Below are 23,625 nucleotides of genomic sequence, written 5' to 3'. Positions count from 1 at the left end.
TTACGGCCCTCATCCATTAAGCCCCTCCCTCCATGTTATAAACAGAATAACTCAAGGTGTGTGTGTGTGTGTGTGTGTGTGTGTGTGTGTGTGTGTGTGTGAGAGAGAGAGTGAGAGAGAGAGTCCTGCAGTCTAAATGTGATCATGTGACCATATGATCATGTGATCGGTGTATTTCAGGAGGAGTCTGTTTACATGACCCCCACCACCCCTACCCCACCCCCACCCCCCACTCCCCCCATCACCGCCGACCCGTGCCAAACTATGTGAAAGTGGATCTCCAGCCTGCATGTTGTTCAGCTTGGACTCCATGATGGAGGAGGGAGAGCTGCAGGAGATAACTCGTGCTAACCCGTGCTAACTCACTATCTCTCTCGTGTTGGCCCCGGCTCGGTGTCCTCTCATCCTCCCATGTCTCTACCGGTTGTCCTGCCCGGGTCCTGCTGTCCGGTGACCGCAGAGCCGTGTTTCAGAAACAGACCCCGCGGACTCTCCGCCTCGTCCCGGCTGAGCGGCGGAGGCTCCCGGTTGCTGCTGCCCGGGCGGCCGCTGCTGTCTCTGGGCTTACTGCAGCTGCTGCTCGGGGGCTCCATGGTGGCTCTGTCCGTCGGAGCTCTGTCCCTGTCCGGGTCCCCGCCCGTCCGGACCGCATGTCCCTTCTGGGCCGGCTCCTCGGTGAGTAAAACGGTTAAAGGGGGGAGGGGGGAGGAGGTCATGAAAAGTTTGTGTTCTAGAAATCATAAAGTAACCTTAAAGTGTTCACAGATTCACACTAATACGGTATTATCAGTGTTTACCTTTTTAAACACGGAAATGACGACAAAACCAGCTGTTGATCTCTAAAACAGATGAGCTGAAGTCACTTTGTCTGGTTTATATTAGTACTGTGTGTGTGTGTGTGTGTGTGTGTGTGTGTGTGTGTGTGTGTGTGTGTGTGTGTGTGTGATTGAGTAGGTGTATGGTGTATTTTTTGCATTATTGCATCAGATGTGAAACATGTTAAAGGGGTTTTATTATAGGCCTATTACTGCATTATTATAGTAGGTCTATATTATATTACATTATAGTATGTGTGTATAATTGTTGGAGAGGAAAAAGGAAAAACTGAATTATAATGGTTCTGAAGTGGCCTAAACTTGAGAAATGTGAGAAGTCAATATTTAACAGAGAATAAAAACCAGGGGTGATGATAACTATAATTTATAGATAAACTCACTTTCTGTTAGTTTGTCCCTGAGTGTCTGACGGACCACCTAAAACAAAAACCTTGTTAAAGATGTTAATTCACTCTTTGAGTTTATAAAACTTACTGAATGTTATGTGTCAAGCTGTTGGTTAGTACAGTTACATATTTTATTATAGTTCAATTAAGAAATATAAAACTACTTCACCTGATTGTGTTACATGTTGTTGGATATGTGTTTCTTCTTATTTTGTGTGATACTGTAACATTATTATCTTTGTTTTTTCAGGTGATTCTATCAGGTGTGGTTGGACTCACCACATGGAGGAGGCCCATGCTGCTTCTGGTAAGAAACCAAAAGTTGATTATTGATCACCAATCAACGCGAGTCAGTGAGTTCAAATATACCCAAGCGATCTTATCTATAGTCCTGTTAAAGGTCACACATTATACAAAATACACTTAACCATGTTTTTCAAACACTAGTATGTGTCCCTAGTCTGCCTACAAACCCCTCAATTTTGAGAGAAGTCCATCCTCTCCGTCTTTTGCCTGCTCCACTCCAATCAGGGCGTTTGGAGATTTTCTCTTCATGACATCACAAAGGGCAGTAACCCCTCCCCCAGGTGGGTGACACTCCCACAGCTAGGTGTTTGTTCTGCTCTCTGAGTCTGCCTTTCCATTGTAAACAATAGGACGTGGTATAAGAAAGCCTGAGCCACCGAAGCCGAGTAGACCTTCAAGATAGGGGCGTGGTCAGACAGCTCATTTACATTTAAAGCTACAGACACAGAAACAGTCTGTTCTGAGCAGGACTGAAATAGAGGGGTTATAAATATAGGCATGATCAAATACAGATCAGAGTGGATCTATTACAAGAAACTTCACAGACATGTTTTGGGGAGCGCTGTGATTTATTTAAACTTGTTGAAAAGAAGAATAATATGTTCATTTTAAATTATCTTACTTCTAGTTCTCATCTTAACCCAACTAAAGGAAGCTAAAGGTAACTTAGGTTAATTAAACAATATCTAATAGATAACTAAAGGTTAATGAAGGTAACTTTAGATAACTAAATTAACTAAAGATATCTTATGGTAACTAAAGATAACTTAAAATTTCCAATGGTAACTAAGTCCAAATAAAGGTAAAGATGACTAAACATAACTAAGAGATAACTAATGATAGCTAAATATAACCAAAGATGACTCAACGTAACTAATGATAACTAAATGGAACTAAATATAACTAAAGGTAACTAAAGAGAAAACCTAAAGATCACCTTGGTATGTTGAACTTACATCTTAGAATAAGCCTCAAATGAGTTCAGCTGTGTTTGTTGGAGAGCTTACAGTCTGAATGTTTCAGGATGTTACACACTAATCAGTACTGCTCAGGTATGAACAGTCACCTGTGAGCTCACCTGAAGCCGCTTTCTTTTCAGTTTGAAAGACTCTTCTGATAAATAGTGACAGGCAGAGAGCACACAGGTGGGCAGGCAGGTAAACAGGGGAGGTAAAGGTTCTTTTGTTCAGTTTTTCTGCCTTTATGAGCTGTCTGTCAGGGTGTAAAACATGAAAATGTGTTACAATCCTTATCCATGTCCTGTCAGACTTCTGGCTTTAAAAAAGCTTAAACATAAAAAACTGAAAGCCATCATCATCGGGCAGTTTACCTGCATGTGTTTTTGTTCCTCAGGTGAACTTTCTTCTGTCTGGTGTCCATGTGTTTTGTCTTCACCCCTTAAATCAAACACTGACTAAAGAGATATTTCTGATTTAAACTCATGAACACGTGAACAATAACTAAACAAAACTTTGAGTGAGAAAAGTGAAAGTATCGTGAATTCAGATGGACTTTATTCTAATTTGAAATCATCTCTTGTCTCTGCTGTCTGTCTCAGATTTTACATCATTGATTTAATGTATTAGACAAATATCCTCTGCATTTAATAATCCCTCTCCCCCTCATCCAGGTGAATGTGTTTGTGTTGCTGTCTGTCGTGTGTGTGCTCCTGAATCTGGCCGGATTCATCCTGTGCTGCCAGGGAGCCCAGCTGGTTTCCAGTCTGACCAGCTGCCAACTGGTGAGGCTGTTTGTGTGTAACCTTTTTTTTTTTTTACATTGTCCTCTATTATTCCTTCTTCTTGTGTCTTCAATCTTGTTCATGTGTGTTTCAGAGTGAAGCTAGAGATGTGTGTTACTGCTGCTCTGTGTCTTCGACATCCGAGTGTCCACAGGAGAAGCTGCTGGAGCTTCATCCTGCTCACTCGTGCAGCACCATGAGAATCCTGTTAAAGGTCACCCATTTAACACACACATGCACACACACATGCACGCGCACACACACACACACACACACACACACACACACACACACACACACACACACACACACACACACACACACATGCACGCACGCACACACATGCACACATACACACACCCACGCACATTTGGCATATTTTATACTGTCACTCCTGCAGCACCATGAGGTTTCTGTTGAAGGTCACACAGATACACACGTGCCACTGACACACACACACTGACTGGACATTCCTAAAATCTGTGCCAGTTATTGTCATCCTAGCTCCCACATTTCCAGAATATTAAACAACATTTCCCCCCACAAACATCTTCTTTTTCTAGTGATGTTCCGGCAGGCTGTACACTGTAGAGTGTCATGCTGCCCTCCACAGTCTAGGAGTAGATTTTCAACTCATAGTTTATGATACAGGCCAGTTGTGTGAAGAGATATAAGTGCGCGGTCACACTGGCCATCTGTATCGTGTTGACTCAAGCACGATTGGCCCCCCGCTGCGCCATTCCCATGCTGGCCGGCCAGGACTAACCGTGCCTAAGCACGATAACCTCTTGTACATAATGTCGTAATACAACACATGCACGCTTTATGTTATTATGAAGCGTGCTCAGTTTACAAACAGTCAGAGAGAGAGAGAAAAAAAAGGGACGCACAGTCGAGTCCGCGTCTGCACATCGGAGAACAACACAGAGAACATGACAGCTACTTTGTGGCTTATATTGTGTCACTTGAGTCAGATACAGCCATGAAACTCTGTATTTCTCCATAATGAAGGCTGTCAGCGTTGTTTACCCGCGTCCTCACTCACTCTATCAGCCTATCATGACTGCTGGTTAGAGGAAATGTAGAGAATCTGAGGGGTAGAGAGAAAACCTTTTCACACAAACAGACAGGATCCTGGGAAATGTATTCTCACACCATAACGCATTGATATCTAAATAGTGACTTTGAAACAAAAAGATTTGACCTGGCGGTTTCTGTTTTCTCTTCAGAAAGTGTTGTTTGCACTGTGTGCTCTGAACGCTCTCACTACAGCTGTGTGCCTGATGGCAGCTGCTCTCCGATACCTGCAGATCTTCTCCAGCAGGACCCCCTGCATGGTACGTTCACAATCACTGCATTCACATCAGTCTGATCTAACAGGTTCATGTACGTCATGTACACCTGAACTGAACCAGTTTGTTAAATATGGAGGTACAGTAACAGTACACATGTAGTTTGCTATCTAAGCATGTAGCCTGAAACAAGTCAGTCACCTGTTCAGGTCACAAGTCATCTGATATAATATGATTTAACATGATGTGTGAAGTCATGTGTTCCTGTTGTTTGACAGGACGAGCCCAGGGCCACAGTGGAAGACAGGGAACAGGCTGCCCAGGTGCCGGACCCTGATGAGTTTGTGGCCCCGCCCCCTCCCCCGTCATACTTCTCTACTTTCTACTCATACACACCACGCCTAGCTCGCAGGTAGACGTGTATTCCGTTACTGTGACTCACCTGTACCTTATAATTGTATCAACTATACTACAGTACCAAAACAAACCTTTGGCGGATTTTGGCATATTTTCCCTGATGTTTAATTGTTTATATTAATTTTAGCTTGTTTGTTTTCATTGTGTTAGCTTTTTGGAAGTTAACTTTTTTTGTATTTTCTTTTATTAGCTTGTTTTGGTGTGTTACTGTTAGCCTGCGTGTGGCATTTATGTTAGCTTGGTAAAACATTCTTATTTATTCATGACTGTTGTGTGTGTGTGTGTGTGTGTGTGTGTGTGTGTTTGTTTGTTGTGTGTGTGTTTGTTTGTTGTGTGTTTGTTTGTTGTTTGTGATGTGTTTGTGTGTGTGTTGTGTGTTTGTGTTGTGTGTTTGTGTTGTGTGTGTGTGTGGTTGTTGTGTTTTCTTTGTCAGAATGCTCGGGGATAGTGTGATTCCTCTTCCTCATATCTACGGCGCTCGGATAAAAGGGGTGGAGGTCTTCTGTCCGTTGGACCCTCCCCCTCCATACGAAGCTGTTGCTGGAAGCTCCGCCCACACAGAAACACAGGTGTGTTTCATTAACACCTTTAACTAACCAGGATAATGAATGCTGCTTTATCAGGGTATAAAAAGTGGAAACAGTTTTACTCAGCAAGCAGGAGGTGGAGAAGGGGTCATGTGAAAAAAACAAACAAAAGGACTTCCTCTGTCATCCTGACAAAGACTGTAGAATACACACAGGATACACACTGTAATCATCATTTTGGTTGTTTTTATTCACAACACGTCTGAGAGTCACATCGTCTGAGAGTACGCTGGTGTGATTGTTGCCACTTCTCAATAGGAGTATTCTGCTTTGTCTTTTGTTTTTTGTGTTCTGTTCTGATGTTAAGCTTCTCTGGCTCCCTTGAAAGGAACTATATCAATCCAATCTATTAAGATTATAATCATTATTATTATTATTATTATGAAAATATATTATTTTTCTACTTAACTGTTTGGACACATCACGTCTTCACAGAAATGTTCTGCTGCTGCGTTCACTCTGAAATCATGACGGTGAAGAGAAATACTTTATTCAGATTCAGATACAAAAAAATCAGCCATCAAACAATGTGTGATAAAGAATCTGATTTCTAAACAATAATCATGTGGATGTAACTGTGTCTCAAGGATCTATGATATGTTTATTATCCCTGAGGATCAATTTGTTTTACAGTCAGCAGTGCCACACAAACAAGTCATTAAAATGAATTACAGAGGAAAACCCGAAATGAATTAAAAGGGCAGTGGCAATTAATAAATATAACAACACAGGAGTTCTTAAGTCTGTTTTCTTCATGATCTGCATGTTGATAAGATGGAGCAGCAAGAACTCATTAAACTTAAGTGACCCATAAAAGCCAATCAATCTGTTCTTGTTGTGCTAAAACGATTTCATCATTTATATTCTGAATTTCAGGAGTGCCAAATTTCTGTGTCAGAGGAGACCATGACCCCCCTTCCACCTGGAGCCTCTGTTCAGGGTAACTGACACACACACACACACACACACACACACACCCTACTCCCTGGTGTCGATACGCACGTGGGTTGCTGTGTCGCGGACACAGAAGCTTCTGTGTTTAGCTTTGCATTGATCTTGAAACCTTTCTCTGTTCTCTCTCCATTTTTGTAAGACATCTCCAATATTCATCCTAGTGTTTGCTCCTGGAGCTTATTAGAAACATGCAGAGGCTTTTTAGGTCGGGTAGAATCAGTTATATCTGAACCAGTTCACCTGTTCGCTTCCAACACTGCAACACATGTTTGTTTTCCGTGATAACTGGTCTCACATCTGGTAAAATGAGGGGCGTCCAAAACGGCTGTGTGGGGGTGATTTAAAACCACCTACCTTCTCTGGTCCACACGAATCCAGACCATTCAGTCAGGACCCTCTGATATCAAAGTAAACCCTCTGATTTTAACACAAACCTTCTAAATTCAACAGCAGGTGTGTTTTAATGTCTGCTCACTTTCCTCACTCAGAATCTCCACCAAGAGGGGTTCCTCCTCCGGCCAACCCCCCGCTGCAGCCTCCTCCTCCTCCTCCAACTCCTCCTCCTCCTCCTCCTCCTCAGCAGTGTACTCCTCCTCCTCAGCTGCGTAATCCTTCTCCTCGTACTCCTCCTCAGCAGCATTCTCCTGCTCTGATTCCCCGCAGGAAAACCAGGATCCATCGGTCCAGCAGTGACCCGGTGCTGATGGACCTGGCTGCTAAAGGTGTGTGAGATCAGGAGAATACTGTGACACACTCAGAGTACATTTATCAGGTCATCACCACTCCGAACAGCTGGACTCATTGACTGTAGACTCAGTGCTCCGACTGGTGGATCTGTCGTGTTGACTTCCTGCACATTCCTCTAACCAAAGCACACACATAACTTCCTGATAAAGGTCAAAGGTCCCTCATGAGGGTACAGTCCACAGCAAAACAGATTCTTGTGTTGGTTTAAAGCAGACTCTCACATTTATGGAAAGTTCAATGACTCTTCATTACGTTTCCTCTGACCGTTCTTCCTCTGCTCTGATAATACTGTACGCACAACGCTGCAGACGCCTCATTGGTCAAAATAGCTGTCAATCATGGTGTTACATCCCTTTTTAACATTTTATTCTTATTTTATAACACACAAACAGTCCACACATAATAAGACAGACAGGGTGATTATAACAAAAGAAATGCTTCACATCATCTGACATTCTAAACATTTATATGGGAGAGAAGAAAAGAGAAGAAAACCTAGAGGGCTATACAGGGGTGTGAAAGTCTGTGGTCCTCTACAGCCCCAGTACCTCTTTTTTGCACAATGTAACCATTTGTCATGATGCTTAAAACCTGCTTCAGCCCCAGCTCTCAGCCTGTCATTAGGTTGAAAGTTAGGCTGAGACAGGATTTCCAGCATGGCGGCTGCTGCCGATGGGTGACGTCACTCAGGCTTCATACATTTATATTTACAGTCTATGTATAACATACTAAATGTGAAATCAAGCTCTGTGAAGATAATTGATCTGATCCCGGTCACCACATCCACCCAGTAAGAAGGTATATAAGGGCACTCTCAAAAGATGTGAAAATGACCACACAATCTCCAGCACTGACCTTGCTGAGGTTTGCTACTTTGTGACTATTCATGAAATTCTTTCACATTTCTGATCTTTAATTTTTTTATGCCAGATATTAAGAGGGACAGCACTCCAGTTGGAAAGGTTATCTCAGTACATTCATGTTGTAACATCTACTCGATTTAGTTATACTGCTTTTTACAGCATCAAATAACTAATAAGAATAACACTTGGACATAGATCAGCATGATGAGAACTAACTATAATTACAAAACAGAGTTTGAGATACAGTCAATTGACTTTTATGTAGATTTTATATTTTTGACCCGTCTCCCATCTGTTAACATGGAGGAGGCGGAGCTTATGGCCTTTCAATTCAATTCAATTCAAAAAACTTTATTTGTCCCCGGGGGGCAATTCGAAAGCACACAGAGCAGTAAATTAACAACAGTGCAAGTAAATGAAACATTTTAACCTAAATATAAAGTGTTGATTTAAATACAACTTAAAGCTTAAACTTAAAATACAAAATATAAAAAGAGTAGATATAAGTGGACAGTGATCAGACTAACAGATGTAAACAGATGTAAGCAGAACTATGTGCAGTAAACGAGAAATAAATATATATATACAGAGCTATGTGCAAGTAGGCCAAATACTAAATGATAAGTTATTAAGGTGCATGGTGAATAATGGAACAACAGAAATAATATAAACAATATAACTATAAAGGTAAATATGAGATAAATAAAGTGACCGTAGTGCAATGATGGATAAGAAGCAACAGGAATAAAGTAACCAGAACTGTATGAATACTGATATAAAAAGGATAGAATAAAGTGATGTAGTCCATGAGACCAGATAAAGCAGAGGCTGTTAAGGTGCAAGGCAAATAGAAGGAAGTAAAACAGCAAAGTTCACAGCTGAGAGTCTGCACTGGGTGAGAGGTGTTGGCGTCTGTTTTTTTTTGGGGGGGGGGGGTTCTAAATTCAGTGTGTGTACAGTGATTTCAGTGTGTGTGTGTATCATCTCTGCTTCATCTCTTGTTTCTGTTTTTTAATGGAGCATTTGAGAGACGCTGACACGTCATGTTTTTCTTTGTAGTTCAGAGCAGCGGCGCCCATCTCAACCCCCCTCAGACCACAGACTCCTCCACACAGACCTCACAGCCCCTGCTGGCCCCGCCCACTCAGGCCCAGGTCACTCTGAGACGGGCCAACAGGGAAAGCCGGTCCGCCCGGCAGCCCCGGCCCTCCTCTATGGTGGACTACCAGAGCTACAGACACACCCAGCAGCTGGTACGCCGGATCCTGGAGCAGCCGGCCGCTCAGGGTCTGACCACGGAGGTCCAGGAGCTGGTGGACAGCATCCGTAGTGTTCTGCAGACTGACCAGGAGCACATGGAGGAGGCTGTCCGCTGTGCAAGTTATATAGAGCAGGTACATGAACACACACATGCGGGTGGTTTTGGGTCCTTGATGGCTAGTGCTTTAAATAATGGAGAAAAAAAACAAATTAAGTGTAAAGAGAAAGAAAAGTTTAAAATGAATGAAAGTTATTTGTCGTGTGATGGTTAAATTAACTTAAAGATGGCCGCTCTTCAATGCACTAATGTTTAAACTTTTTTTCACTTGCAGAGGTGTAAAGGAACAGTCTTGATGCAGTTCCAAAAAATAAATGTGCATAAGTAAATAACTTCGGCACAAACAGGTTGCCATGGTGATGATTTAGTAACGGGGAGTAATGTGAATTGTTAATGATTGTCTCTTGTTAATACTGTTGCTGTAAATACCTCATTAATATTCAAAGTAGCTAAGTGAGTGTATTCATGCTTATGTGAGTCTGTCAGTGTCATCCTCTTAGAACTGGTCTTTACGAAACGGTCCTCATGCCTTCTGTAGCAGACAGAACCGAACCGCTTGGTGGAAACGAGGCTTGACAGGCCCATCTTTGTTATTAGCTGTCAGACACAACATGGTCCTGGCTCGATCTTAATCTGATTTACAAATCACCCCGAAGGAGCTTCAGGGGAAGACGTGGTTTGGATTTTAACAGTAGGATGTGGTTTGGAGTGAGCGTTTTTAAGACTCAAGATTCAATTTAATGTCACTTCCATAATACACTTACAGCATACATAGGGGGGGAAATGGGAGTTACCTGTGGATAATCAGAAAGTTTTGTGATAGGACTGTCACTATCACAGAGTGTGATATGAAAGCGCTCATTGGAGGAGGAGTCACTGCAGGACTTTTATTGGACAGATTAAACAAGCATATTTATTATAGTCTGATTTCAAACTGCTATTCTGGTACTGATGTCTTTGTTGTGTTTATCATGCAGATGTTCATGATGATCTTGTCTGCTCTCAGGTGTTCAGTGACTCACAGGTGAGGCCCCATCACTCTGACCCCCCACAGCAGCAGGAAGTTGGTTCTCAGACTTTCCCTCGACCCCCCAGGAGGACACCTGGTCTGTTGCACCTGCAGAGCTGTGGAGACCTTAGCTCCTTCACCTGTGCAGCAATCGATTCTGTGGAGCATCGAGGAAACAGGAGAGTGAGGTCGAGGGCGGGGTCGAGGGCGGGGTCGAGGACAGGGTCGAGACCGGATCATCCTGAACGCCCGCACAGCCTGATCGGAGTCTTCAGAGAGACAGTGCTTTAAGCAAAACATAGAAAGCTGATCTGAGTGTGAGTGTGAGTGTGTGTGTGTGGAGAACTTAAAACTGTTTATTTTTGAGAAAAGAGAAATGTGAGACTTTGTATGAAAACTGTTTAAAGAGTTTCTTTTTAACATTGTCATAAACAGAGCTTCCTAGTGCAGCCCGATGTCTTCTGAGTTTATATTTCACTGAAATGTCTGCACTGTTTTTCCACACGGTGCCTCCTGCAGACTTGGGTTACAGTTGATGTTGCTGAATAATGTTTTCTGCATCCAATGACATGAACTGATTCAGGTCTGAAATAAATATAAATGTGTTTAAAAATGTTGCTGTGAATTCAAGTTATTAGCAATCCAATTGGACTCAAAGCTGATCGTTTGCACTTACTGACATTCCTCTTTTCTAGATCCTTGATTGTGTTGTACTTAATCTCTGATGTCGCTTTGGATAAAAACATCTGCTAAGTGAATTGTAGAATTAGTAACCAGAACTCTTCAACTATACGACAATTTGGGCAACAACAGAGTGCACGTTTTCTCCTTTACACCCTCCGAGTTCTGTCATTTAAAGCCTTTAGTGTCCAAAAATATATTCAGGTCCCGGAGGCAAACTGGGCACTGCTCAGTGAGCTGCCCACATCACTGACAGTGTTAGCCACTTCCTGCGTTTTGTGTGAACACCAAATCATTTGTTTCCCACATAGCCACACTCTCAACATTTCATTCTCTGAAGGACACCTCCAGAGTTTGTGCAGGTGATTCAAAAACATAAACTTCTTCTTTACATCCCAAACTCAGATATTTTTTAAACATACAGAACTTGCAGAGCTACTCTAGCACCCCGTTAGATAAAAACAGCGGAACATGCAAACGATGATCCGCTTGGAGAGATCTGACAACTAGTTAACCAGCACAAATGAATCCCTGATAAACACATCACGGTAACACTTTACAATAAGGGTACATTTATTAACATTAGTAAAGGCATTATTAAGCAATGGTTACTAACAGTTAACTAATCTGTCTAGTAATCATTTATTAAGGGTGTTCATGTTAACTATGTTATCAATTAATACATTATTTAATCCTCATTAAGGATGCTATTAACATTAGTTAATGCAGTAATAAGCCTTAATTAACAGAAAATTCATACAATAATGAACATTAAGAAACCCTTAACAGATGTCTCTTGTTAACATTAGGGGTTTACATGTTAATTAAGCCTATTAACTACAGCTAAGTCATGTCATTAAGACAAAAGTGTTTGTTTTAAGGTTAATAACTGTTCACTTACATGTCCATCCTCCAACAGGTGACTTATTTTTGGTAAAGGTTGAGATCAGTGGACCACACCATGGTCTTCATGATGTTAGATTGTTCCTTTATCTTCATGTAGACGTTCTTAACTTACAGCCTAACCTATCATTATTGTTGATGTTATATAAGCATTACTAAACCATGATTAACCATTTATTAATGCTCTGAATAAGCCTTACTTAACCATAATTAACCATTTATTAATGCTCTGAATAAGCCTTACTAAACCATAACTAACATTTATTAATGCTCTGAATAAGCCTTACTAAACCATAATTAACCATTTATTAATGCTCTGAATAGCATTACTTAAGCATAATTAATCATTTATTAATGCTCTGAATAGCATTACTTAACCATTATTAACATTTTATTAATGCTCTGAATAAGTGTTACTTAACCATAATTAACCATATATTAATGCTCTGAATAAGCCTTACTTAACCATAATCAAGCACTGCCACACATGATAGCCAGGGTACAAGCTTTGTTTAGTCTTAATTGTGATATTTAATAAATATAATAGTCTGCAAGTCTGGACCTCCTCTTTGTTTAATGTTCAAAACCTGATATGGTACAGACTGACCAGAATGGACCCAGCAGAACCGTTTCATTTCTAAAATGACATACAGACCCTTTTTAGGATGGCTTCCAATTAAGTGAGGTGAAGTTGGCTGATTTGAATCAATCCCGTTGGAATTTGAATTGCCACATTTCCAGGGACCAGTGCACTCAGACCAGGCCTAAATTCCAGCAGCCCATCTACAAGCACATGCCTCAGCCTCCCAGTGCCCCATTCTCTCAGCCTCCTGACTCCTCAAAACCCCAGTTCCTGTATAGCTCACTCTGCCCACAGTCCCAGTAGCGGGCCCTTTGCCCTTAATCCCTCTGAGCACCTTTGTTCCGTGTTCCTGCTGAGTGACATTGGCCATCCATCCCTGCTGAGTGATTCAAGCCACCAGGTCCAGAGAAGGGGGTCGAGTCGGACTGGATTCAGATTCTTGAATCTTTCATTGGCGATCCAATTCTCCGATATAAAGAGACCTGGATCATGTGACGTAGAAACAACATTTATATGAAGAAAACCAAATCCCATGGGGAGTTGCTATTTCAGTCCTTTATTGTTGTAAATACAGTAACAAACATGTTGCTCTGCTACACGAGCATTGCTCCAACAGAACGGCACAGGAAAAGCTTGCAAATAAAAAACATTGCTGCTGCTATACAGAAACAGTTCATAGTTTTTCTTTTTTTTAGTTAATGTTACATTCAGAATGAGTGCACTTATTAACTCTGTAAGCTAAACTGCAGCCTGCAGCGGTTAGCTTCGTTCTGTCAGGTTAGCTTACAGAGCCTGACAGACCACGCAGAGGGAGAAATCACACAAACACACGTGCCCACACTCACACTCACACTCACACTTTAAATAATCTGTGCTCTTTATATACATGAAAGGTATTTTACACAGTTTCCTACATTCACCTTTAAACATGTTTCTCTACACACAGCCTTTACATGAATATACTTTACAGTTTATATGTCATATTATATATGTGGAGATTATATATCCAACATAAGTACACACACACACACACACACACCCACTCACACAACCATACATGGAGCATGCTCAGTAAGGCCGAGATGAGCTTCATGTAAACAGAGAATATAAAAGATATTTAAATATACATGTCTTTATATTTGAAATCAGAGAGGTGTAAACAATGAACAGTCCTTCAACATGAACAATATGAAATAAAATAACAGCTTCATAATGAAGACATACACAGGCATAATAATAATAATATACCAGTTTAACAGGTGCTTACATGTGTTTTAGTTAACATTTAAGATATTTGAGATGTTTGAGCTTCACAAGAGAGCAGAATTAAAGAAACCTTTTCTTTTACTGTATAATTAAATAAAACATGGGACAAGAATGATCTGTTATAAACATCAGAAAATCAGTAATTTCCTCAGCAGAGTGTCAGAGTTTTAACAAATGTTTACTGGAGGCACACACTGACTCAACAACAGTCAGACTGACAACAATAAATTTACACCTGTTTCACATTTTAAAAAACTGAATCTGCTGAAAAGGGAAATAAAAAAAAGCACTTTGAAAAAGGCAGATATTGATAAAAAAGAACATTCAGAAAATTAAACATACAGGACAAAACACTACAGACATGTCGCCCTATTACATCCAGTCTTAAGATAAGCACCATTTAAGCTTTAACATACCGTTTTTATATGTATGAATACATAATAGTTTCTAACTACTCCAAAACATAAGAATGACAAACACAATTTCTTAAAATGATTCCTTTAGTGTTAAACTAACTGATCTGCAGTGAAGCTGACATTCAAGTGAAACCTTCATTATAACTTATACCATGGTCTTAGTCAATGCTCTATTTTGATTGGCTGCAGGGTGTAGAATATTTCCTTTCAATGGCGACAGTGAAACTTTCAGTTAGCCGTTCTAACTTGAAGTACTCGTTACGCAAATCTAAAATAGAAACAGGGAGACAGAAATGAGAGGGACAATGCAGGGGGCGCTGTAACAAACAAACTGCAGGAAGTACACTGCCCATCTGACCTTATACTGTAGATCACATCAGCATCATCTCACTTACCGTTTACCATTCTGCTCTCTGCTTCAGTGTGATCACAATAAACATGGCCGACCATTCAGCTCTCTGCTTCAGGTTGACCACAATAAACATGGCCAACCATTCAGCTCTCTGCTTCAGTCTGACAACAGTAAACAAGGCCGACCATTCAGCTCTCTGCTTCAGTCTGACAACAGTAAACAAGGCCGACCATTCAGCTCTCTGCTTCAGGTTGACCACAATAAACACGGCCAACCATTCAGCTCTCTGCTTCAGGCTGACCACAATAAACATGGCCAACCATTCAGCTCTCTGCTTCAGTCTGACAACAGTAAACAAGGCCGACCATTAAGCTCCTTGCTTCTGACTAATAAACAGTAAACATGGCGAACCATTTGTTGGTAAAAATCTTCATGTTGATTTGGGGATGATGAGGTATTAGCTGGTTAGCTAGCTAGTCTTGTTCTTAAACATACTGCCATATTATATTTACTGTCAACTTTACATTGTCAACTTTACACACTGTTATTGACTCTCATTGAAGTGCTAGCATTGAGCTGAGGTGTTTTATTTACTGGAGTGGAAAATGTTTCCATTGGATTCAAGTATATAAAGATATATTATTAAAAAATGCAATTGATTAAAAGTGATTATTCTTTTTCTTTTGTAAAAGTGACCATGGTATTAGCAGAATAATGCCCAACGAGGTGTCCCCTATGAGGTTTGGACTCCAGTTTGCTGTCATCCAGGCTGTCCTTGAACCCCTGATAATGGACACGTGGTCAGGTATTTTGACTTCATCAAGAGAGAACATTAAACATTAAGCATGTTAAAGATGTCCTCCTCTCTAACCTTTCTCCCTTATCATAATGCCTACATGAATCATTATTTATGAGTGAATTAAAACACATCAACAAATGTGGACATTAAGACATTTCATTAAACACACGATGAAACTTTCAGTCATTCAGTCAGATTTGGTGAGTAAAAGATGCTACATGAGTATCAAGAATAATAAAATGCTCTTTGGTGATTCATGTAAATGTCTAACTTTTACTAAAAATTAAAATATGTATTCTAACTTTGATGATCAGTTTTGAGAACTGCAACTGGATAGATTAGTTTGTTGTTTTCCATTCAGAGGTTTTTTTTTTCTCTCAGACAACCTGTTTTATACAGTTAACCTTTCACATTAAAAGTCTTCCATGGTTTTAAATACATACACTTTAACCAGACTAGAAGGATTTTGTTGGGAAATATCTGCAGTAAACAATTTTACTAAAAGTAAAAACAGTTATTCACTTTTTTTGTAAGTTTTTGTCATGGTGTTAGATTGATGTGTTGTTACATAGTGTTAGATTGATGTGTTGTTACATAGTGTTAGATTGATGTGTTACATAGTGTTAGACTGATGTGTTGTTACATGATGTTATTTTGATGTATTGTTACATGGTGTTAGATTGATGTGTTGTTACATGGTGTTTGTTACATGGTGTTAGATTGATGTGTTGTTACATTGTGTTAGATTGATGTGCTGTTACATGGTGTTAGATTGATGTGTTGTTACATGGTGTTAGATTGATGTGCTGTTACATGGTGTTAGATTGATGTGTTGTTACATGGTGTTAGATTGATGTGTTGTTACATTGTTAGATTGATGTATTGTTACATGGTGTTAGATTGATGTATTGTTACATGGTGTTAGATTGATGTATTGTTACATGGTGTTATTTTGATGTGTTGTTACATGGTGTTAGATTGATGTATTGTTACATGGTGTTATTTTGATGTGTTGTTACATGGTGTTAGATTGATGTGTTGTTACATAGTGTTTGTTACATAGTGTTAGATTGATGTGTTGTTACATAGTGTTAGTTTGATGTGTTGTTACATGTTGTTAGATTGATGTGTTGTTACATTGTTAGATTGATGTGTTGTTACATGGTTTTAGATTGATGTGTTGTTACATTGTGTTAGATTGATGTGTTGTTACATGGTGTTAGATTGATGTGTTGTTACATAGTGTTAGATTGATGTGTTGTTACATAGTGTTAGATTGATGTGTTGTTACATTGTGTTAGATTAATGTGTTGTTACATAGTGTTAGATTGATGTGTTGTTACATAGTGTTAGATTGATGTGTTGTTACATGGTGTTATATTGATGTGTTGTTACATAGTGTTAGATTGATGTGTTGTTACATGTGTTAGTTTGATGTGTTGTTACATGGTGTTAGATTGATGTGTTGTTACATTGTGTTAGATTGATGTGTTGTTACATGGTGTTTGTTTGATGTGTTGTTACATAGTGTTAGATTGTTGTTCATTACATGGTGTAAATCATGTAAAGTGAAGCTACTACAGCTGTTTTGTGTATTATCACCGTTGGGGATACAGCAGAGTGTGAGAGCTCTGCGTATGAAATATCAAACCTTTAATGCTGAGATCAAACAAAGCAGCAGATATGGAATGTGAGGAAGTATGAAAAAGATTCAGTTTGTCTGTGATGTGCAGAGTACACAGCTGTACAGTGTTTCAGCGTGTTCCATTAAAGTGACACATAATACAGTATTTTGTAACATTTAAGTAAAGTAACACATTTGTACAGGGTTTATAAATTTAAAACTAAAGTAAAATATTTGTACTGTAATTAGGATGGGGATGTGAGAGTGAAAGCAGGCTGGTCTCATTACATGTTTCCACAACAGGAGGAAATAAAAGCACATCAAACAGGCAGAGGTCTGACAGTGAGATAGCAGCGTGGCAGAAAGCAGCGTCAGGCTGTGAAGGTCAGGACTTGCTGTGCAGGCTGCCTTATAGTCAACAATCAGGGTTAAGTGCCAAGCTCATAAAAATAAGGTTTCTAACTTCTGCTTTCTCTTATTTAACAATGACAGAAACTGTGTGAGTTTCCCAATCGGAACATTAAAGACACTTTTAATGTGGACGTGTTTTAAGACTGACACATGTTCAGATACAAATTCCAGCAGAGAACAGGTGATTCAGGTGTAAACCCTCTGTTACTCATTTTACCTTTAAACACAGTAACAGATCAAACATTTGTGTTGTTATGATAAAGACGAGGCTGCAGAACACAACATTGCAACCAACATTGGAGACTCTGTCCTTTCAAATGTAAACAGGCTGCTCCTGAGCCGTCAGCAGGCGGTACATGGCCGCAGGCATTGTCTTCATGTGGATCTGACACAGAAACAACAATGGGTTAATTCAGAGAACAATTGAAAGTAAGTATTTTATTGAGCATGTGAAAACTAGCTACGTATTTGCGCAGAGTGACCTCTCACCTCTCCCACAGCGTTGGACAGGATGTGGACGATCTTTTCGTGGGGTGTGGCCACTACACTCTGGCTGTTGATCTCGATGATTCGGTGACCAACTCTGACCCCGCCCCGCTCAGCAATGCCCCCCCGCATCAGGCTACAGATCTGATGACAAAAAAGAGCATTTGTTCTCATGATGAACAGAACAGCAAATCTGAAAATCCAATCCTACCAAGAAACAGAATTACAAAACTACCCACAATGCCGTTCTGCACGCTAAAGCCCAGCTGGTAGCGGAGGTCAGGCCGTCTGATGAGTACGGTGGTCACCGGGGGACATCTGACAATGTTCAGTTTGATGCGAGCCTGGTTCTTCAGACCCTGCAGAGAGAATTTGAGAAGTCTTCCCTCTGCTCCCCGAACCATAAACCTGTAATGTCTGTTATCAAAAATGAAGACACACCTTGATGATGCTCTGGCAGGTGGACAGCGGAAGTCCCACCAGACTGGTCCCATTGATGGACATGATCTGGTCTCCAATGTTCAGTCTGCCAGACCTCTCTGCCGGACCAGCATGCATCATGCTGGCAATGATGACGGTGGGCAGGATGGAGCCCCACCCACTCTCCACGATGACCACACCCAGGATCTCCCCCTTACCTTTCTCTATGAGCACCTGAGGTCACAGCAGGTCAGCCAATAAGAAAACAAACAGAAATACTCCAAAACATTTTAAATATAATAAAACTGTCTGAGACAACACACAGACAGAAACTATTCTAAAAAATATTTAAAATGTTTAAACAGATGGACAGAAGCAACAAAAGCATCTAAATATAATGAAGACTGACAGAAACAACACAGTCAGAACGTCTTTAATCTAAACAATTATAATGAAGATATTTAAAAAACAGACCAAACAACACACATTTTATAGCATTGTCATCATAACAGAAAAATATTTAACATTACATTTTTTAGTTTGGTTTTATGATTATTTATTTGATGTACCATTGCTGTTGTGATTGACACTTTTTGGTCGAGCAGCTGTAGTAGATTAAACATCACTAATGAGTTTATGAGTTAATGAGTTTTAATTCACAAACAAATTACAGTGTTTGGATTTTTCTGTACTCACATCTTTGCAGTTCTCAGACTTCGAGAAGTGGACCAGGTCGTCGTTGTACATGTCCTGAGTGTTGAGCAAGTCGCTGTACTCCTTTTGGCTCAGGTCCTCCGGGTTTATACCGTTAGCTCGTAAAAACTCCTGGTACGCCACGCTGAATGCCTGCCCAATGGACTGAGCGATCAGCTGGGCCTGAGGGGGCAAATATATAAATATATTGTTTTATAATTGTGTGAATGTGATTACTACCCATGGGTACTTTACATAGCAGCCTCTTCCATCAGTTTGTCGATGTGAATGGATGAGCATGTCCCACCCTCTGTGCTGACGGGCAGTGCACAGAGGCAGAGGACAATTTTTCTTTTCCTTTTTTTTCTTCATCATCATCATCATCATCATCAACAACATCGATGGCTTCTCATGAAATAATGTATATGTATAAGAATATACCTTTATTCTAAATGTGTCAATAAACAGTCTATTAAAGATGAGATAATTATTATTAAATTATAAATAATAAACACATTATTTTTTGACTTGATTAACATGCCAAGAGAAGTTGTCAATAACAATAATCTTTTTGCTAAATTACGATAACAATAAGGTTTTCAAGGTGACACTCTGAAATGGTTAACCAGTTATATAAGTTAAAGTGAACAGTATGTAATAATGAATAGTTGAGCTTTAAGCATTGTTGATATAACATGTGGAGTACCACAGGGATCTGTAATAGGACCTTTTCTTTTTTATTTCTTGTTTATCTGGAGGAAGTGGTGGCTAGTCAGTTATGTGACTTTCTCCATTACAACACTTTATCTGAGGATTTTCAGTCAGGATTTCAAGCCCACCGTAGTACTGAGACTGCACTGGTAAAAGTTACAAATGATCTACTACCAGTCTCAGATGGGACTTATTTCTGTGCTCGTCATGTTAGATCTTTGACCGTCACATCCTATTACAGAGACTAGAACAATTACTTGGCATTACAGGAACTGCTTTAAGTTGGTTGAAATCCTATTTTTCAGATCGATCTCAGTTAGTACATGTTAATGAGTCCTAGATTGCACACCAAAGTTAGTGATGGAGTTCCACAAGGTTCAGTACTTGGACCGATTCTCTTCACATTATGTATGCTTCCTCTGGGTTATATTATGAGGAAAGACTCCATAAATTTTCATTGTTATGCAGACAATACTCAACGTATCCATGAAGCCTGATGTCACCGATCAGTTATGTAAACCAGAAGAATGCCTTACGGCCATTAGGACCTGGATGACCAAAAATCTTTTGCTGCTTAAAGGCTTAATATGCAATTTTTCACACTTAAATGTAATAGAAATCAAGTATATCCTCTGAAAATAACTCTGTGAGTCATGACTGTCTACAATGGGTGTAACAGCCGAGTCCCACTGTCTGTGATGCTTTCCGAGTTTTCCGAGTCCTATCTTCAGTTTGTTTACATTGCCCGGACTGCCGCCCGGCTCATCCCCTCGCGTATAAAAGTTGTTTAATTGAGGGACTAGAGAAAAGAAGAATAACATACTGTGCTCACTGCTTAATTGAATGTCACGTAAGTGTTTCTAGATCACAGTCATTTCGGGTAAATTTAGATACAAGCATAATAAAGATTGCTAGCATTAGCATGCTAATACAACAATGCAGCACGAGTTGTTTTGGTTTCATGCTGGTGCTCAAGGGCGACATCTACTGGATCAAAAAATAGCATATAAAGCCTTTAAGTAAGACAAGACTGAAGTTATTCTGTATGGCCCCAAAAACCTCAGAGAGACTTTTTCCTAATGAGATAACTGTTCTTGATGGTGACAACGTCCACCGTTAGGAATCTGGGAGTTCTATTTGTCCATGTATTTGTTACCTCCAGGTTGGATTATTGTAATTATTTTATCAGGCTGGCCTGGTAAGTCTCTAAACACTCTTCAGCTGGTCAAAAATGCCGTAGCTCGTGTATTGACTAGAACTAGGAAAATAGATCACATTACTCCTGTATAGGCTTCTCTGCACTGGCTACCTAGAATATAATTTAAAATCCTTCATCTCACTTACAAAGCTCTTAATGGCCAGGCAACATCTTATCTTGAAGAGCTAATAGTGTCGTATTACTCTTTGATAACATTACGCTCCCAGAATGCAGGCCTGCTCGTGGTACGTACAGTCTCTAAATGTACTATGGGAGGTGGAGCCTTCAGTTACCTGACCCCCCATCATCTACCAGTCAGGGTCCGGCAGAGACTCTCTGTACTTTGAAGAGTAGGCTTAGAACTTTCCTTTCGATAAAGCTTATAGTTATAAGTTATACAGTTATGGACCAGCTCCTAGATAGGCTGTGATAGGCTTAGTCTGTAAGGAGACCTGGCACCTTGAGCTCCTGTCTCTCCCTCTTTCTCTATCTGTTTGCATTTACATCTTATTACTGCATATGACTAGCTGCAAATTTTAATGTACCATTTAAGTTACTACCCATATATCTTACTCGGAGCTCCTAAGCTCCCTTGTCTCGTAGGTTCTTCTTAATCGTTTGTGTGGATGGCCGGCTGCTACATCTATTAATATCAGCCTTACAGCTATCATCATTATTATAAATATTACAGTGAATCTTAAAGCTGCTCAACTTCAACTTCGTCTATAATTAACATTATCAGTCCTCCCTGTTTCATCATCATTACAGTTTCTAATGTCAGTCTTTTATCATACTAAGCTGTTACTGCTCATACTACCTATACTCTTACCATTATTACTGACATTGTAGCTATAAATCTATCTTATTCATTGTTGTTGCTGTTCTGTTTCTCTCTATCCATCTCCTTCTTCCTGCATCTCCATCTATCCCACTTTTCAAGCTCAACACAGTAGCAGATGTCTGTTCAACATGAGTCTGGTTCTGCTCGAGGTTTCTGCCTCTTAACAGGCAATTTTCCGTTGCCGCTGTAACTTTGCTAAACGTTGCTTCGTTCTCACTCAATTTGAGTGGATGGGGATTTGAGGTGTTCCGCAGGAGGAGAGTGGAGATGTCGCCATACAGCAGTTTGTTTTGGTTTAATGCTGGCTCACAAGGGCGACATCTACTGGATGAAAAAGTTGAACATTTGGTTTAATGTTGGGTAATAGTAAATAATACAACGAAGAGTAAGGCCTTTTATATTCTCTTTTGTAAAGTGTCTTGAGATGACATTTGTTATTAATTGGTGCTATACAAATAAAGATTGATCGATTGATTAGTGACTTTCCATTGGGTTGTAATTTTCTTTTCCCATTTTGTTTGTATTGGTTTTAATTGTATATTTGATTGATAAGCTGATACATTTGTGTTTTTATTGTTTATTATTATATGATTGTTTTATTTTGAAATGTTGTTATTCATTTTTATTGCTGCAGTGGTTAGCGTTGTTGCCTCACAGCGAGCAAGCCCCGTCGGACAGGAGCCACTGTGTGTGGAGTTTGCATGTTCTCTCTGGGCATGCATGGGTCCACCCATAGTCCACTATAACCCTATATACTTATATACAGTCTATATATAAGATTAGCTATATACTTTTTTATACAGTCTTTATATTTGTATACAGTTCATTAATATAACTGTCTATATTTTGAACAGTCTGTATGTATTCATTTACAGTATACAAATGTCTATTTTTCTATGTACAGTACATTCTATATAATTTTAATCAGTCCATATATCATAGTATATATTTGAAATTGTCTATATCTTATCAGTCAGTGTTTTTATAAACAGTATACATTTGTATTGTCTATATATAGAGAGAGAGATATACGCAGTAGTTTTATACAATGAATATATCATAGTCTTTGTAATAAATATATCTATAAAGATTTAAAAAGTTGGACTCACATCCTCGGACTCGAACACATGACAGATCATCTTGTACTGCCGCTTGCTGTCCTGACCCGGGTCGGAGGCCTCCAGGTGCTCCTGGGAGTCTGCGCGGGGCATCCTGCGGCGAGCCATGAGAACCACCACGTTCCCGATGTCAGCAATGTAGGAGATGGTCCTCAGAGGATGATCCATCATGGTGTCCTGGTGAGCAGAGAAACATAAATATAATATAAACACAGCAGAGTTTATAGAAATCTGAGGAACAAATTGAGCAAACAAAACAACACAGCCAACATCCATTTAACTGTGTTATAATCTCTTCTGTAAATCATTTAGCAGATTATCAATCTGGATTACAATCTGATGTTTGTTCTGTTTCAATATCTCAGAGATGAGTAGCTTAATTTCTCACAGGTCCCTCCAGACCAATGAGAAGCTTTAATGATTAATAAACTGCTGAAATAAAAGTGATGAGGCTGATTAAAGTACTTCATGTGTTGTGTTGTGTAACAGTGTGTTTTTTGTGTATCACCTGTGTGTCGGCGTTCAGCACTTTGATTCTCTGTGTGGAGATGAACAGATCCACCTCTGTCATTGGCTGAGGCTCACCTTCGGGGGCCTGCACACACACACACACACACACACACACACACACACACACACACACACACACACACACAGTCAGTAAATT

At 40.0% G+C, this 23,625-nt stretch overlaps 2 protein-coding genes across 2 annotated transcripts in view; one reads left to right on the top strand and one right to left on the bottom strand.

The window, feature by feature from the left end:
* The first annotated feature begins 255 nt into the window (after positions 1-255).
* On the top strand, positions 256-11,070 carry fam189a2 (family with sequence similarity 189 member A2). The gene is made up of 11 exons (XM_061037518.1): positions 256-675; positions 1,473-1,529; positions 3,159-3,269; positions 3,364-3,483; positions 4,499-4,606; positions 4,840-4,973; positions 5,412-5,547; positions 6,442-6,505; positions 7,008-7,241; positions 9,189-9,523; positions 10,454-11,070. The coding sequence occupies exons 1-11, from the start codon at positions 412-414 to the stop codon at positions 10,745-10,747; spliced, it is 1,857 nt and encodes a 618-aa protein (XP_060893501.1). The 5' UTR covers positions 256-411; the 3' UTR covers positions 10,748-11,070.
* A 5,959-nt stretch (positions 11,071-17,029) lies between these two features.
* The window catches only part of apba1a (amyloid beta (A4) precursor protein-binding, family A, member 1a), a 32,638-nt gene continuing 26,042 nt past the window's right edge, over positions 17,030-23,625 (bottom strand). Inside the window, exons 8-14 of the mRNA XM_061037517.1 lie at positions 23,467-23,553; positions 22,950-23,135; positions 19,094-19,273; positions 18,419-18,631; positions 18,217-18,336; positions 17,981-18,121; positions 17,030-17,876 (exon numbers count right to left, since the gene is read on the bottom strand). Coding sequence (XP_060893500.1) covers positions 17,805-17,876; positions 17,981-18,121; positions 18,217-18,336; positions 18,419-18,631; positions 19,094-19,273; positions 22,950-23,135; positions 23,467-23,553 — 999 coding nt within the window. The 3' untranslated portion in view covers positions 17,030-17,804. The remainder of the gene's footprint in view (positions 17,877-17,980; positions 18,122-18,216; positions 18,337-18,418; positions 18,632-19,093; positions 19,274-22,949; positions 23,136-23,466; positions 23,554-23,625) is intronic.

The sequence above is a fragment of the Labrus mixtus genome, chromosome 5 (assembly GCF_963584025.1).
Source record: "Labrus mixtus chromosome 5, fLabMix1.1, whole genome shotgun sequence".
Classification (NCBI taxonomy): domain Eukaryota; kingdom Metazoa; phylum Chordata; class Actinopteri; order Labriformes; family Labridae; genus Labrus; species Labrus mixtus.
This window is presented reverse-complemented; position numbering and strand designations above follow the sequence as displayed.

What these genes read in the sequence shown, in the direction of transcription:
- fam189a2 (XM_061037518.1), top strand. Translation starts at nt 412, where the DNA reads ATGTCTCTACCGGTTGTCCTGCCCGGGTCCTGCTGTCCGGTGACCGCA. An exon ending in ACACCACGCCTAGCTCGCAG is followed by an intron (nt 4,974 to 5,411) that starts GTAGACGTGTAT and finishes TTTCTTTGTCAG; the next exon opens with AATGCTCGGGGATAGTGTGA. An exon ending in GATGGACCTGGCTGCTAAAG is followed by an intron (nt 7,242 to 9,188) that starts GTGTGTGAGATC and finishes TTTTCTTTGTAG; the next exon opens with TTCAGAGCAGCGGCGCCCAT.